This window comes from Patiria miniata, unplaced genomic scaffold (genome assembly GCF_015706575.1).
Source record: "Patiria miniata isolate m_02_andy unplaced genomic scaffold, ASM1570657v1 HiC_scaffold_5, whole genome shotgun sequence".
Classification (NCBI taxonomy): domain Eukaryota; kingdom Metazoa; phylum Echinodermata; class Asteroidea; order Valvatida; family Asterinidae; genus Patiria; species Patiria miniata.
The window spans coordinates 10570457-10587052 of NW_024037072.1; the positions used below are offsets into that span (position 1 = coordinate 10570457).

The 16596-nt window shown below is 40.1% G+C and overlaps 2 protein-coding genes across 2 annotated transcripts; both read left to right on the forward strand.

Annotated features, from left to right (window-relative positions):
* Positions 1 to 5044: 5044 nt before the first annotated feature.
* On the forward strand, positions 5045 to 6208 carry LOC119740643 (melatonin receptor type 1B-A-like). The gene has a single exon (XM_038216008.1). It carries the CDS (start codon positions 5045 to 5047, stop codon positions 6206 to 6208), a length of 1164 nt encoding a protein of 387 aa, XP_038071936.1.
* Positions 6209 to 11318: 5110 nt separating this feature from the next.
* LOC119740644 (melatonin receptor type 1B-A-like) lies at positions 11319 to 12479 on the forward strand. Its single transcript, XM_038216009.1, has one exon. The coding sequence runs from the start codon at positions 11319 to 11321 to the stop codon at positions 12477 to 12479; it is 1161 nt and encodes a 386-aa protein (XP_038071937.1).
* The last annotated feature ends 4117 nt before the right edge of the window (positions 12480 to 16596 follow it).

Genomic DNA, 16596 nt, shown 5'->3' on the forward strand with positions numbered 1-16596 from the left:
CCCTCTTATTTTTAGTCTTTATAAACGAAATGCCAGACTACGTTACGTCAGACATACGCCTATTCGCAGACGACTGCCTCCAGTACCGGTCGATTAGATCCCAAGAAGATGCCACCATCCTCCAAGATGATCTCTCCAACCTTCAAGAGTGGGAAAAGAAATGGTTAATGTCAATAAATCCAGATAAGATAACAAGAGAAAGAACATCAATTAAGCTGCGTATTCCATCCATCAGAGTTGTAATGACTATAGTCAATGATTCGAGTCGAGTCCGAGTCGAGTCACAATTTTTGTGATTCGACTCGACTCGAGTATCTACGGGTATATGACTCGACTCGACTCAGGTCACTGCGAGCAAACGACTCGACTCGACATGTTTCCTTCATCAGAAGACTCGACTCGACTTGAGCAAAGGCTAATAAGACTAAGTCCCAAAAATAAAACGAAACTTTGCAAAACATATTTGCAATGATTGGCGGCGCAAAATGTTTATTCGCCTCACTTTGCGAATACAGTCCGGTACATTAGCCGCTTGTCATGTACAAACAAACAACGTTGTCACAGACTCCCACATCTTTGCCGGTTCTGGGACGTTCAAAAAATACTGTCCAGGAACCGGATTTTAAACACATTTTCCAGTTCGTTGTTTCATCATTAGCTTTGGGCGATTCTTTCTTGGGAAGCATTCTTTTTCCACACTCTGGTCTAATTGTGACATCTTGAATGGTGAAGATTAGCTGACAAAAGTGCTAGCTGGTGCATTTTGAAGATATGCTTAAAAAGTATTTTAAGTATTAAATTAAATAACTATATTGTTTTGGTGAACTTTCTGGCAAGTCTCAAGTAAATTGGTGAGTGATTTAGAAGTGATAATGAAGTAAGTGCACTTTTTTATTATTGGTATTTTTCTTTTCGTACGTATTTCGCTAAAATTTCACAAAGTCTTTATGCACATGTCTTTAAACTTTCCGGTGTCAAACTGTATCACTGAGTTAAAATTATTTGCCGACAGACATCATTTGACATGGACCTAAACGCACAGTTTTGTAATATATCAATGGTATGACAAAGCTTTATGTAATGGCCTCATCTCAAATGGACCACCCCTTTCTGTTGATCATCATCATTGTCTGTTACGTACTCATCTGGAGACACCTCAAACGTCATTATAGAAGGATGACCACGGTCCACCAAGAAGCCAGGCAACTCACGCTAAGTAGCATCCCAACCACCACCACTGTTACGATTCCCCTGGCTCACATGACCAGCGATGACCGAATCCAATCCCCGGCCACCCCGAGCTCTGTGCCGGCCATCAACTCTCAGGTGACACCCCGCCAGAACGACATCACAAAGAACATGTTCTATGTTGTCTGTGCCTTCATGCTGTGCATTACCCCATACGCTGTCGTGGTCATGTGCGGTGACAGCCCGGCCCGACCCTACCTCTTCGCGTTGTTCTTTTTTAACAGTTGTGTCAACCCCACGATTTATGCAACCAAGCACCGGGATTTTAAGACCATATTCGGTTGCATCTTGCGTCGGCAGTGGGCAGCTGTCCCAGAACCCTCTGAGTTCCTGAAGTTCCTGCAACGAAACGTGTTGTGAAACAACGGAGTATACGACAGCAAATATAAACAGGACACAATCAAGTTTGATTTGATCACTGTAAAGCAACAGACGACTCCTTTATGTTGAATTTACGTTCTGGTTTCCGACCACTCCATTTATGAAGCAGATGGACATGATTGTACTGATTTTAATAGGACACTAGAATCTTATTTTTTTAACGAGATGCATCGTTTCATCACAATATTTGAGAATTGAAAAGGCGGCGTATATGTCGCGGGAAAAGTAGACGATAGCCGGAGGAGCTACCTCCCAACGAAGCGGGCGAGGTGAAGCCTCCTCGTGATTATTGCATATATCGCATATATATATTATATATTGAGCCGCACAAAACAATAATGCTTACTTTTAATTATCTTATCTTTGATTTCATTCCAGTTTCTATCTAAAATTTGAGAGAGGGAACAAACTTCTATTTCAACATCATGATTTTGCTTCGTACTAATTCTTCATATCACGTTCATATTGTCCTTTCGCGAATACTTTCTTTAGCGCTTTCAAATATTCTGTATTCTCCATTTGGTTTATTTTCTGCATGTTGTTTAATTTCTGCGCATATTAAGAATCAATGCGGGCTATAGGTTTATATTGTCAGACTCGAGGCATGCATATTACACACAACCTTAGTAGCAAATTTCCAGGCATGTTGCATGCAAATTCAAATAACTATATAAGCGTTAATGTTATATTTTCATTAACGGAACACGATTAGCTCAATAGGTTAGACTAGAGCAAGGGACTGTTATCCCGGGGATGTTGGTACGAGCTCAACATCGTGTGATTATTTTCCCCGTTTTTTTAGGGGGCCGTGGGGTTTGTGAGGTTTTTGTTCCGAATTTTGCGAGTTTTTCATCAAGGTTAATAATATTCTCGAGGTGTATACAGAAAAATTGATTTGTTTGTCATGCCTTTTGAGCTTCATGTTGAAAAGATACACTTTTCTTATTTTGATTACTCTCAATATTTTCCTTGATTTTTTTTTAAATTGTAATGCACACTGAAAAGGTATTGATAAGCAATATAGTGTTTAACTCATTGCCAATCAGTCAGGAAGTCAAAAGAAATTCAAAAATGCCGATTTCCCCCGATTTATGTACGAAATCACTCTCGTTTCAATGTTAATCATAGGTTGATAGGCGTTCTAAATGGAAATCATTTAAAAACACATGAACTGTCTGATGTTGGGTACGCCAAGTGGGTGACCTGCTCAATTAAGAACCCCACACTCAATTGTCTATCGACAGGTGTCCGTTGTGCATATTTCACCAACTGAAAAGTACGTTGCATGGACGTCCTAGTCTGTCGGGGGCGAGGATTGCGCTCATAACGTGTACCGAGATTTCAAACTTTTACAAGTTCACTTATTATGATAATATTGGATGCATCTATAGACACATTTCAAATCGGGCTGTTCTGCGCACCGCGTCGAGACCGAGGCTCCCTTTGTATAAACATTGACACATATTTCAATAAGGAATTATGAGGAAAGTCATATTAATTTTGTTTTTACAATATCCCGGTGGAATACCAAAGTGAGTGGTGCTTTCCGCGAGGTCGTTGTTGATGTTTTGTGGGTGGAGACCAGTAACATCCCCATAGGCACCCGTGATAAATACCCATACTTAAAAAAAAGTCTGGCAATATGCTTAGAACTCACAGTTGATCAAGACATAAATCAAATTAAAAGTTTTTTTAACCCAGAATATAACCCTCGCAGTTGATCAGTTAACTGATGACTTTTAGGTGATTTATTTCCTCTAAATGTTATCCTAAAAAGCAGTTCTAAAACCAATCGCCATTTGACTTTCATTTCTACCAACCCTCCTGTGCAGGGACCACAGAGCTCTGCAAAAAAACTTTGCAAAACATATTTGCAATGATTGGCGGCGCAAAATGTTTATTCGCCTCACTTTGCGAATACAGTCCGGTACATTAGCCGCTTGTCATGTACAAACAAACAACGTTGTCACAGACTCCCACATCTTTGCCGGTTCTGGGACGTTCAAAAAATACTGTCCAGGAACCGAATTTTAAACACATTTTCCAGTTCGTTGTTTCATCATTAGCTTTGGGCGATTCTTTCTTGGGAAGCATTCTTTTTCCACACTCTGGTCTAATTGTGACATCTTGAATGGTGAAGATTAGCTGACAAAAGTGCTAGCTGGTGCATTTTGAAGATATGCTTAAAAAATATTTTAAGTATTAAATTAAATAACTATATTGTTTTGGTGAACTTTCTGGCAAGTCTCAAGTAAATTGGTGAGTGATTTAGAAGTGATAATGAAGTAAGTGCACTTTTTTATTATTGGTATTTTTTCTTTTCGTACCTATTTCGCTAAAATTTCACAAAGTCTTTAAGCACATGTCTTTAAACTTTCCGGTGTCAAACTGTATCACTGAGTTAAAATTATTTGCCGACAGGCATCATTTGTAATATATTAATTGTATGACAAAGCTTTATATAATGGCCTCATCTCAAATGGACCACCTCAGCTTGCATAGTTTCGAATAATTCTGAATAGGTCATTTTTCACAAACGGTTACTGGTGGCATCTTCTTTAAGAGTGTTTTATTGTTACAAGTCTCTTCTTTTTAACTGTGGTGAACTTTCAGTTTCTTGTCCATCTGTATTCACTCCATTAAATGTATCAATAATATATGGCGCAAGTTGACGTCTATCAATGACATTGTAAAAAGAAAAACAAATGTATGAAAAAAATAAGCTTGTTTGATGTGCAAAAAGAAAACCCCAATGGTTAAATATGCCGATTCTGGTTGTAAGGATTTTAAAAAGGAAAGTTAAAAAGACGTCCTGGTGATTTCAAGGAAGTGTTTACTTGAACATTGAAAAGTGTCCAAGCGTTTATTAAGTGTTACAGGCTTGAAACACATACAAATATTTATAACCTAAACACATCACGCTGTACTTGTAAGCACAACTACAAAGTAATTAGAAGCTATTTAAACAGTATCATTAAACATCTTGATATTTTTATGTAAAAACACATGGTGTTTTATTGAAATCAAGTGTTTTATTGAAATCAAGTGTTTATTTATAAACATGTGTTCAGTGTTTATTCACAAATATGTGAATAAGTGTTTATAAAGACTTACAGATAGATATGCATTTATATTTGTGCTCAGAAGTTAAACACATGGTTTTATAATGTATATAGGCTTCGCACTGCCTTCTTCCTGTTGTCTTTGGAAACTATTCTTTCTCTTTCGGGAAACTCATTTGTGTGTGTTCAACACGAAATCAATCAGTGTTCTGTTGTCTTTAGACGGCAGGGGTAAACCAGTAAAGGGACAGTATTAAAAGTATATACTTCCCAAAGTGAAGTGGTGTGGTATCAAAGCAGGTTAATCATTCAGAGTGATTGTCCGTCATCACAAGTCAAGTCAACTTTTCCAAATGGATGTCACAACGAGCACAGTTGTTATTGAGGGGGCTACGTTGGACCCCACGGAGAGTTCAACATACGAATTCAGTGACTACACCCAGAGGGTCATCGTAGCCACTATGATCCTTGTCATAGCCTTGCTGGGAATCTTTGGTAACACGCTTGTGATACTGGCCGTGCTTCTGTCCAATAAAGTCCGCACGGCAACCAACGCCTTCGTGGTGAACCTGAGCGTGGCGGACTTTCTGACCTGCCTGGTCATCCCATGGAATGCCGTGGCTTTGCTGGGTCGGGAGGGTCTACCGGTCGGAGTTTGGGTCTGCAGCATCATTGCAGTTGTTCAGAACGCCACCATCGGCTGTAGCATTTTCTCACTCGTCGCCATCGCCCTGAACCGACTACTGCTAATTACACGACCTGCGACAACTTACCACAAAGTTTACACACCCAAGAAGATCGTCATTTGGCTGGTTTTGGTATGGTTAGTCTCGCTGTTCATAAGTACCTTAATACCATCTTTCATTAATATAAGCGGATTCACCTACAACAAAAAGTACCATACATGCGGGTCAACCACTTCTCAAGCCAGCTCACGTACCTACAACACCATCGTAGGAGGCATTATATACCCCATTCTGTTGATCATCATCATCGTCTGTTACGTACTCATCTGGAGACATCTCAAACGTCATTATAGAAGGATGGCCACGGTCCACCAAGAAGCCAGGCAACTCACACCAAGTAGCATCCCAACCACCACCACTGTTACGATTTCCCCGGCTCACATGACCAGCGATGACCGAATCCAATCCCCGGCCACCCCGAGCTCTGTGCCGGCCATCAACTCCCAGGTGACACGCCGGCAGAACGACATCACCAAGAACATGTTCTATGTCGTCTGTGCCTTTATGCTGTGCATTACCCCATACGCTGTCGTGGTCATGTGCGGTGACAGCCCGGCCCGACCCTACCTCTTCGTGTTGTTTATTTTCAACAGTTGTGTCAACCCCGTGATTTATGCAACCAAGCATCGGGATTTTAAGACCATATTCGGTTGCATCTTGCGTCGGAATTTGGCAGCTGTCCCAGAACCCTCTGAGTTCCTGAAGTTCCTGCAACGAAACATGTGTTGTGGAACAACGGAGCATAGGGCAGTAAACATAAACAGGACATAATCAACTTTGGTCTGATAACTGTAAAGCACCAGACGACTCTTTTATGTTGAATTTACTTTCTGGTCCCCGCCTACTTCTCCATTTATGAAGCCGATGGACATGTTTGTATTGATTTAGATAGGACGTTGGACATTTATTTTGTTTTAACGAGATGCATCGTGTCATCACAAAATTTGAGGATTGAAAAGGCGGCGTATATGTCGCGGGAAAAGTGGAAGATAGCCGGAGGAGCTACCTCCCAACGAAGCGGGCGAGGTGAAGCCTCCTCGTGATTATTGTATATATCGCATATATATTGTATATTCAGCCGCACAAAACAATCATGCTTACTTGTAATTATCTTATCTTTGATTTCATTCCAGTTTCTATCTAAAATTTGAGAGAGAGAACAAACTTCTATTTCAACATCATGATTTTGCTGCTTACTAATTCTTCATATCACGTTCATATTGTACTTTCGCGAATACTTTCTTTAGCGCTTTCAAATATTATGTATTTTCTGGGGTTTTTCTGCATATTGTTTAATTCCTGCACATATTAAGAATGAAAGCGGGCTATAGGTTTATATTGTCAGACTCGAGGCATGCATATTACGCACAACCTTATTAGCAAATTTCCAGGCATGTTGCATGCAAATTCAGATATCTACATAAGCGTTAATGTTATTTTTTCAATAACGGAACACGATTAGCTCAATAGGTTAGAGCATGGGACTGTTAATCCCGGGGATGTTGGTTCGAGCTGAACATCGTGTGAATATTTTCCCCGTTTTTTTAGGGGGCCGTGAGGTTTTTGTTCCGACTTTGGCGAGTTTTTCATCAAAGTTGATAATATTCTCGAGATGTGTATACCAAAAACTTGATTTGATTGTCTTGCCCTTTGTGATTCATGTTGAACAGATACACTTTTCTTGTTCTGATTACTCTTAATATTTATTTTATTTTTTTTTAAATTGGAATGCACACTGAAAAGGTATTGATAAGCAATATAGTGATTGATTCTTTCCAATCAACCAGGAAGTCAAAAGAAATTCAAAAATAACGATTTCCCCCTATTTATTTAGGAATTTACACTCGTTTAAATGTTAATCCTATGTTGATAGGCGTTCTTAAAGGAAATTATTTAAAAACACCTAATCTGTCTGATGTTGGGGACGCCAAGTTGGTGACCTGCTCAATTAAGAATCCCACACTCAATTGTCTATCGACAGGTGTCCGTTGTGCATATTTCACCAAAACAACTGAAAAGTACGTTGCATGGACGTCCTCGTCTGTTGGGGGCGGGATTGTCCTCATTACGTGTACAGAGATTTTCAAACCTTTACAATTTTACTTATTAAGATAATATTGGATGCATCTATAGACACATTTCAAATCGGGCTTTCTGCGCACCGTATCGAAACCGAGGCTCCCTTTGTATAAACATTGACATATATTTCAATAAGGAATTTTGAGGAAGGTCATATTAATTTTGTTTTTAAATATCTCGGTGGAAGACCAAAGTGAGTGGTGCTTTCTGCGAGGTCGTTGTTTATGTTTTGTGGGTGGAGACCAGTAACATACCCATAGGCACCCGTGATAAATACCCATACCTAAAAAAAGTCGGGCAATATGCTTAGAACTCACTGTTGATCAAGACATAAATCAAATTAAAGTTTTTTAACCCAGAATATAACCCTCGCAGTTGATCAGTTAACCGATGACTTTTAGGTGATGTTTTCCTCTAAATGTTATCCTAAAAAGCAGTCCTAAAACCAATCGCCATTTGACTTTCATTTCTACCAACCCTCAGGTGCAGGGACCACAGAACTCTCTTTTAAGAGAAAAACATGACAATATACGATATAAATAGTGATTTGGCCGGCCGGCGTAGGCTATTTGGGGCCTATATTACTGGTCTGGTTCCCCATGAGCGCCTCCTTCTGAAGCTGCATCATGTTGGTGTCCGTGGTATCCTGTTATCTTGGATCAGGGATTAATTCTTGTCAAGCCGTACCCAGCAAGTCATCCTTGAGGGAAAGCAGACTAATCATTCTTATGTTTCGTCAGTGGTTCCACAATTAACTGTTCTTGTTCCCCTCTTTTTTTTAGATCCCAAGAAGATACCACCATCCCCCAAGATGATCTCTCCAACCTTCAAGAGTAGGCAAAGAAATGGTTAATGTCAATCAATCCAAATAAGATAACAAGAGAAAGAATATCAATCAAGCTGCGTATTCCATCCATCAGAGTTGTAATGACTATAGTCAATGATTCGTGTCGGGTCCGAGTCGAGTCACAATTTTTGTGATTCGACTCGACACGAGTATCTACGGGTATATGACTCGACTCGACTCAAGTCACTGCGAGCAAATGACTCGACTCGTTTCCTTCATCAGAAGACTCGACTCGACTCGAGCAAAGGCTAATAAGACTCGAGTCCCAAAAATAAAAGCAAAACTTTGCGAAACATATTTGCAATGATTGATGGCGCAAAATGTTTATTCGCCTCACTTTGCGAATACAGTCCGGTACAATAGCTGCGTGACATGTACAAACAAACAACGTGTCACAGATTCCCACCTCATTGCCGGTTCTGGGACGTTCAAAAAATACTGTCCAGGAACCGGATTTTAAACACATTTTCCAGTTCGTTGTTTCATCATTAGCTTTGGGCGATTCTTTCTTGAGAAGCATTCTTTTTCCACACTCTGGTCTAAGTGTGACATCTTGGATGGTGAAGATTGGCTGACAAAAGTGCTAGCTGGTGCATTTTGAAGATATGCTTAAAAAGTAATTACAGTATTACATTAAAGGAAACATGCAGTCCAACATTTTCATAACGTATTTTATTTTATATGTACATTTATTTATGTGTATTAAATGTGAATTAAAAGCAGAACTGGTTCTGGTGTACGTTTAGTGTGGTAATTTGCCGTCCAACATTGAACGCCCCCCCCCCCCCCGTTTGATTTTCGCGGCAACTGGCGCTGTTCATGATGTAAACAAAGGCAGAGAAATCCAGGGCCCGTAAATGACGTCTGGGTACGAGACGGATTAGCGAAGCTACTGTGCTGTGTGTATGTGCAGCCGCCGCGTACCCGTACGTGGCATTATGCACACGTACGAATGTGTCTACATGTACATGCACACATGGACGTGCCACGGTGCCACCGTTGTCGAATGAAAACAACGACGACCGTCATGACCGTGAAAGTTCCGAAGACTCTTCCTCTTCTTTCCTTAGCGAATCCGATGAAAATGGTACAGATTCGTCCGATTCGAATCAGAGTTCTTATGATTCAGACACTGACTCGATGTTTTTTTAGGGGCATGCCCAAGTTGCTGTACAGACCAGCATCAAAGCAAGACGGCTCAAAGTGCAGCGCAGAGGGCCGCGAACTCACTGGGCCCGGACCACTTTGCTCTGGTATTTACCTTCACTTTGGCTCTCCAAATGCTCCGATATTTCGGATTTACTGGAAACAAATGAAGGCTTACTCCATCCTTGGTAGTTTTGCTACACCCAGCAGCCACACACCTTGTCGGCATGGCCGAAAATCGGGTGTTATTTCTCCTCGATTCCGAACGAAACACCAGAAAAACTTTCAGTGCCGCAATGTATTATGATGCACGCCGCAATGCCGGTGGCCCCCCCCCCCCCCGCAGCGCGGCAAGTCTCTGCATTGATTTGCGTCATACCCCTCGCGAAGTTTTAGGTTAATGAAGCTTCCCTTTGTGGGGCGGAGTAGTTTGACCAAACATGTTCACAAATTATTTTCCCCCATTTGTCCCAGAAAATAAACACCGCCATACACAAAATATTGTTAAGAACATCATCCTTTATTGATTTAAGCCAAAAAAAATGCAATCAAGATTTTATTTCATGTTCCCTTTAAAATAACTATATCGTTTTGAAGAACTTTCTGGCAAGTCTCAGGTAAATTGGTGAGTGATTTAGAAGTGATAATGAAGTAAGTCACATGCACTTTTTTATTATTGGTATTTGTCTTTTCCTACCTATTTTGCTAAAATTTCACAAAGTCTTTATGCACATGTCTTTAAACTTTCCGGTGTCAAACTGTATCACTGAGTTAAAATTATTTGCCGACAGGCATCATTTGACATGGACCTAAACGTACAGTTTTGTAATATATTAATTGTATGACAAAGCTTTATATAATGGCCTCATCTCAAATGGACCACCTCAGCTTGCATAGTTTCGAATAATTCTGAATAGGTCATTTTTCACAAACGGTTACTGGTGGCATCTTCTTTAAGAGTGTTTTATTGTTACAAGTCTCTTCTTTTTAACTGTGGTGAACTTTCAGTTTCTTGCTCATCTGTATTCACTCCATTAAATGTATCAATAATATATGGCGCAAGTTGACGTCTATCAATGACATTGTAAAAAGAAAAACAAATGTATGAAAAAAATAAGCTTGTTTGATGTGCAAAAAGAAAACCCCAATGGTTAAATATGCCGATTCTGGTTGTATGGATTTTAAAGAGGAAAGTAAAAAAGACGTTCTGGTGATTTCAAGGAAGTGTTTACTTGAACATTGAAACGTGTCCAAGCGTTTATTAAGTGTTACAGGCTTGAAACACATACAAATATTTATAACCTAAACACATCACGATGTACTTGTAAGCACAACTACAAAGTAATTAGAAGCTATTCAAACAGTATCATTAAACATCTTGATATGTTTATGTAAAAACACATGGTGTTTTATTGAAATCAAGTGTTTTATTGAAATCAAGTGTTTATTTATAAACATGTGTTCAGTGTTTATTCACAAATATGTCCAAGTGTTTATAAAGACTTACAGATAGATATGCATTTATATTTGTGCTCAGAAGTTAAACACATGGTTTTACAGTGTATATAGGCTTCGCACTGCCTTTTGCCTGTTGTCTTTGGAAACTTTTCTTTCTCTTTCGGGAAACTCATTTCTGTGTGTTCAACACGAAATCAATCAGTGTTCTGTTGTCTTTAGACGGCAGGGGTAAACCAGTAAAGGGACAATATTAAAAGTATATACTTCCCAAAGTGGAGTGGTGTGGTATCAAAGCACGGTTAATCATTCAGAGTGATTGTCCGTCATCACAAGTGAAGTCAACTTTTCCAAATGGATGTCACAACGAGCACAGTTGTTATTGAGGGGGCTAAGTTGGACCCCACGGAGAGTTCAACATACGAATTCAGTGACTACACCCAGAGGGTCATCGTAGCCACTATGATCCTTGTCATATCCTTGCTGGGAATCTTTGGTAACACACTTGTGATACTAGCCGTGCTTCTGTCCAAGAAAGTCCGCACGGCAACCAACGCCTTCGTGGTGAACCTGAGCGTGGCGGACTTTCTGACCTGTCTGGTCATCCCGTGGAATGCCGTGGCTTTGCTGGGTCGGGAGGGTCTACCGGTCGGAGTTTGGGTCTGCAGCATCATTGCAGTTGTTCAGAACGCCACCATCGGCTGTAGCATTTTCTCACTCGTCGCCATCGCCCTGAACCGACTACTGCTAATTACACGACCTGCGACAACTTACCACAAAGTTTACACGCCCAAGAAGATCGTCATCTGGCTCGTTTTGGTATGGTTAGTCTCGCTGTTCATCACCTTGCTACCATCTTTCATTAATATAAGCGGATTCATGTTCAACAAAAAGTACCATTCTTGCGGGTCATCCCATTCTCAAGCCGGCTCACGTACCTACAACATCATCGTAGCAGGCATTATATACCCCATTCTGCTGGTCATCATCATCGTCTGTTACGCACTCATCTGGAGACACCTCAAACGTCATTATAGAAGGATGACCACGGTCCACCAAGAAGCCAGGCAACTCACGCCAAGTAACATCCCAACCACCACCACTGTTACGATTCCCCTGGCTCACATGACCAGCGATGACCGAATCCAATCCCCGGCCACCCCGAGCTCTGTGCCGGCCATCAACTCCCAGGTGACACGCCGGCAGAACGACATCACCAAGAACATGTTCTATGTCGTCTGTGCCTTTATGCTGTGCATTACCCCATACGCTGTCGTGGTCATGTGCGGTGACAGCCCGGCCCGACCCTACCTCTTCGTGTTGTTTATTTTCAACAGTTGTGTCAACCCCGTGATTTATGCAACCAAGCATCGGGATTTTAAGACCATATTCGGTTGCATCTTGCGTCGGAATTTGGCAGCTGTCCCAGAACCCTCTGAGTTCCTGAAGTTCCTGCAACGAAACATGTGTTGTGGAACAACGGAGCATAGGGCAGTAAACATAAACAGGACATAATCAACTTTGGTCTGATAACTGTAAAGCACCAGACGACTCTTTTATGTTGAATTTACTTTCTGGTCCCCGCCTACTTCTCCATTTATGAAGCCGATGGACATGTTTGTATTGATTTAGATAGGACGTTGGACATTTATTTTGTTTTAACGAGATGCATCGTGTCATCACAAAATTTGAGGATTGAAAAGGCGGCGTATATGTCGCGGGAAAAGTGGACGATAGCCGGAGGAGCTACCTCCCAACGAAGCGGGCGAGGTGAAGCCTCCTCGTGATTATTGTATATATCGCATATATATTGTTTATTGAGCCGCACAAAACAATCATGCTTACTTGTAATTATCTTATCTTTGATTTCATTCCAGTTTCTATCTAAAATTTGAGAGAGAGAACAAACTTCTATTTCAACATCATGATTTTGCTGCTTATTAATTCTTCATATCACGTTCATATTGTACTTTCGCGAATACTTTCTTTAGCGCTTTCAAATATTATGTATTTTCTGGGGTTTTTCTGCATATTGTTTAATTCCTGCACATATTAAGAATGAAAGCGGGCTATAGGTTTATATTGTCAGACTCGAGGCATGCATATTACGCACAACCTTATTAGCAAATTTCCAGGCATGTTGCATGCAAATTCAGATATCTACATAAGCGTTAATGTTATTTTTTCAATAACGGAACACGATTAGCTCAGTAGGTTAATCCCGGGGATGTTGGTTCGAGCTGAACATCGTGTGAATATTTTCCCCGTTTTTTTAGGGGGCCGTGAGGTTTTTGTTCCGACTTTGGCGAGTTTTTCATCAAAGTTGATAATATTCTCGAGATGTGTATACCAAAAACTTGATTTGATTGTCTTGCCCTTTGTGATTCATGTTGAACAGATACACTTTTTTTGTTCTGATTACTCTTAATATTTGTTTTATTTTTTTTTAAATTGGAATGCACACTGAAAAGGTATTGATAAGCAATATAGTGATTGATTCTTGCCAATCAACCAGGAAGTCAAAAGAAATTCAAAAATAACGATTTCCCCCTATTTATTTAGGAATTTACACTCGTTTAAATGTTAATCCTATGTTGATAGGCGTTCTTAAAGGAAATTATTTAAAAACACCTTATCTGTCTGATGTTGGGGACGCCAAGTTGGTGACCTGCTCAATTAAGAATCCCACACTCAATTGTCTATCGACAGGTGTCCGTTGTGCATATTTCACCAAAACAACTGAAAAGTACGTTGCATGGACGTCCTCGTCTGTTGGGGGCGGGGATTGTGCTCATTACGTGTACAGAGATTTTCAAACCTTTACAATTTTACTTATTAAGATAATATTGGATGCATCTATAGACACATTTCAAATCGGGCTTTCTGCGCACCGTATCGAAACCGAGGCTCCCTTTGTATAAACATTGACATATATTTCAATAAGGAATTTTGAGGAAGGTCATATTAATTTTGTTTTTAAATATCTCGGTGGAAGACTAAAGTGAGTAGTGCTTTCCTCGAGGTCGTTGTTGATGTTTTCTGGGTGGAGACCAGTATTATCCCCATATGTACCCGTGATAAATACCCATACTTAAAAAAAAGTCGGGCAATAATGCTTAGAACTCACAGTTGATCGAGACATAAATCAAATTAAAAGTTTTTTAACCCAGAATAAAACTCTAGCAATTGATCAGTTAACCGATGACTTGTAGGCGATTTTTTTCCTCTAAATGTTATCCTAAAGAGCAGTCCTAAAACCAATCGCCATTTGACTTTCATTTCTACCAACCCTCAGGTGTAGGGACTACAGAACTCTCTATTAAGAGAAAAACATGACAATATACGATATATAAATAGTGATTTGGCCGGCCGGCGTAGGCTATTTGGGGCCTATATTACTGGTCTGGTTCCCCATGAGCGCCTCCTTCTGAAGCTGCATCATGTTGGTGTCTGTGGTATCCTGTTATCTTGGATCAGGGACTTCTTGTCAAGCCGTACCCAGCAAGTCATCCTTGAGGGAAAGCAGACTAACCAATCTTATGTGTCGTCAGGGGTTCCACAAGGAACTGTTCTTGGTCTCCTCTTATTTTAGTCTTTATAAACGAAATGCCAGACTACGTTACGTCAGACATACGCCTATTCGCAGACGACTGCCTCCAGTACCGGTCGATTAGATCCCAAGAAGATGCCACCATCCTCCAAGATGATCTCTCCAACCTTCAAGAGTGGAAAAGAAATGGTTAATGTCAATCAATCCAGATAAGTGCGAGGTATTGAGAATCACCAACAAGAAAAAGAACATCAATCAAGCCGCGTATTCCATCCATTAGAGTTGTTATGACTCGAGTCAATGATTCGAGTCGAGTCCGACTCGTGTCACAATTTTGGTGATTCGACTCGACTCGAGTACCTACGGGTAAATGACTCGACTCGACTCAAGGCACTGCGACCAAATGACTCGACTCGACTCGTTTCCTTCATCAGAAGACTCGAATTGAATCGAGCAAAAGTTAATAAGACTCGAGTCCCCAAAATAAAAGCAAAACTTTGCGAATGGTTGACGGTGCAAAATGTTTATTCGCCTCACTTTGAGAATACAGTACGGTACATTAGCCGCTTGTCATGTGCAAACAAACAACGTTGTCACAAGAGGGCGCAATTTTGTTTCCTTATATTTAATATTCATTAGGTCTTCACGGTCCCCCTCCCTTTTGTTGATACGGCCTATAGTGAATATGTTAATTATGATTGATTTTGGGGAGTGGTATCCCGAATAAGGCCGTAGCGGGAAAGTTTGAAAGAATTTGTTGGTTTCTAAGTTACATAACATTTAGAGGGCTGTGTGTGGTATGGGAATTTCTAAGGTTGTAATCTGCATTTTCTAGACTGACTTACTGAAGTATTCACATACTTTGGGTGCCGTAGATTTTTGGGGAGCGGTTGAGGGGAGAAGCAAACAGGTTGGAGGTGCGCAGGCGCGGTTCTACGGGGGGGTGCTGTAGCCCCCCAAAATTTTGTCTAGCCCTCCACAAATAAATTCCGTAAAAAAATAAAATTGCATTAGCAAAAAGAAGGATTGTGATGTCTCCCCCTAAAGAAGAAATAGCCGTGACATTAGTTAATATAGCGTGAATGATTTTAGGATTTTATTGGCGCTCCCCATTGAAAATATGGCATGAATATTTATTTTCTTTTGTAAATATCAAAATCTGTTTCTGAATTTTTCCTTTTTTTATCAGGGACGTGTCCTAGAAAAATAAATACTTCGTTAGTTGAGCCCGGTTTGTGACAAACGTGTTACAGATTCCCACCTCATGCTCGGTTCTGGGACATACAAAAATATACTGTCCAGGAACCGGATTTTAAACACATTTTCCAGTTCGTTGTTTCACCATTAGCTTTGGGCGATTTCTTATAAAGATCTTGGTAAAAAAAGTTTGTTTTAAGTTTTAATTTTTTAAGTTTTTATGGTAATTTAGCTAAATATGTTTATGGGAAGCATTCTTTTTCCACACTTTGGTCCAATTGTGACATCTTGGATGGTGAAGATTAGCTGACAAAAGTGCAAAAGCTGGTGCATTTTGAAGATATGCTTAAAAAGTATTTAAAGTATTAAATTAAATAACTATATTTTTTAGAAGAACTTTCTGGCAGGTCTCAAGATAATTGGTAAGTGATTTAGAAGTGATAATGAAGTAAGTCACATGTCAAACCATGCACTTTTTCATAACTGGTATTTTTCTTTTCGTACCTATTTCGCTAAAATTTCACAAAGACTTTATGCATATGTCTTTAAACTTTCCGGTGTCCTGCATCACTGAGTTAAAGATATCAACAGACATCATTTTACATGAACCTAAAAGTATAGTTTTGTAGTGTATTAATTGTATGATGAAGCGGATAAAACGGACCACCACTGACAGCTTGCATATTTTCCAATTATTCTAAATATGTTATTTTTCACAAACGGTTACTGGTGCATGGTGGCATCTTCAAGAGTGTAATATCAGTGTCTGTTTTTAACTGACGTGAACTTTCAGTTTCTTGCTGATCTGTATTCACTCCGTTTAATTGTATATCAACAAAATTTGCTCCAAATTGGCGTCTATAAACGACATTGTAAAAAGACAAA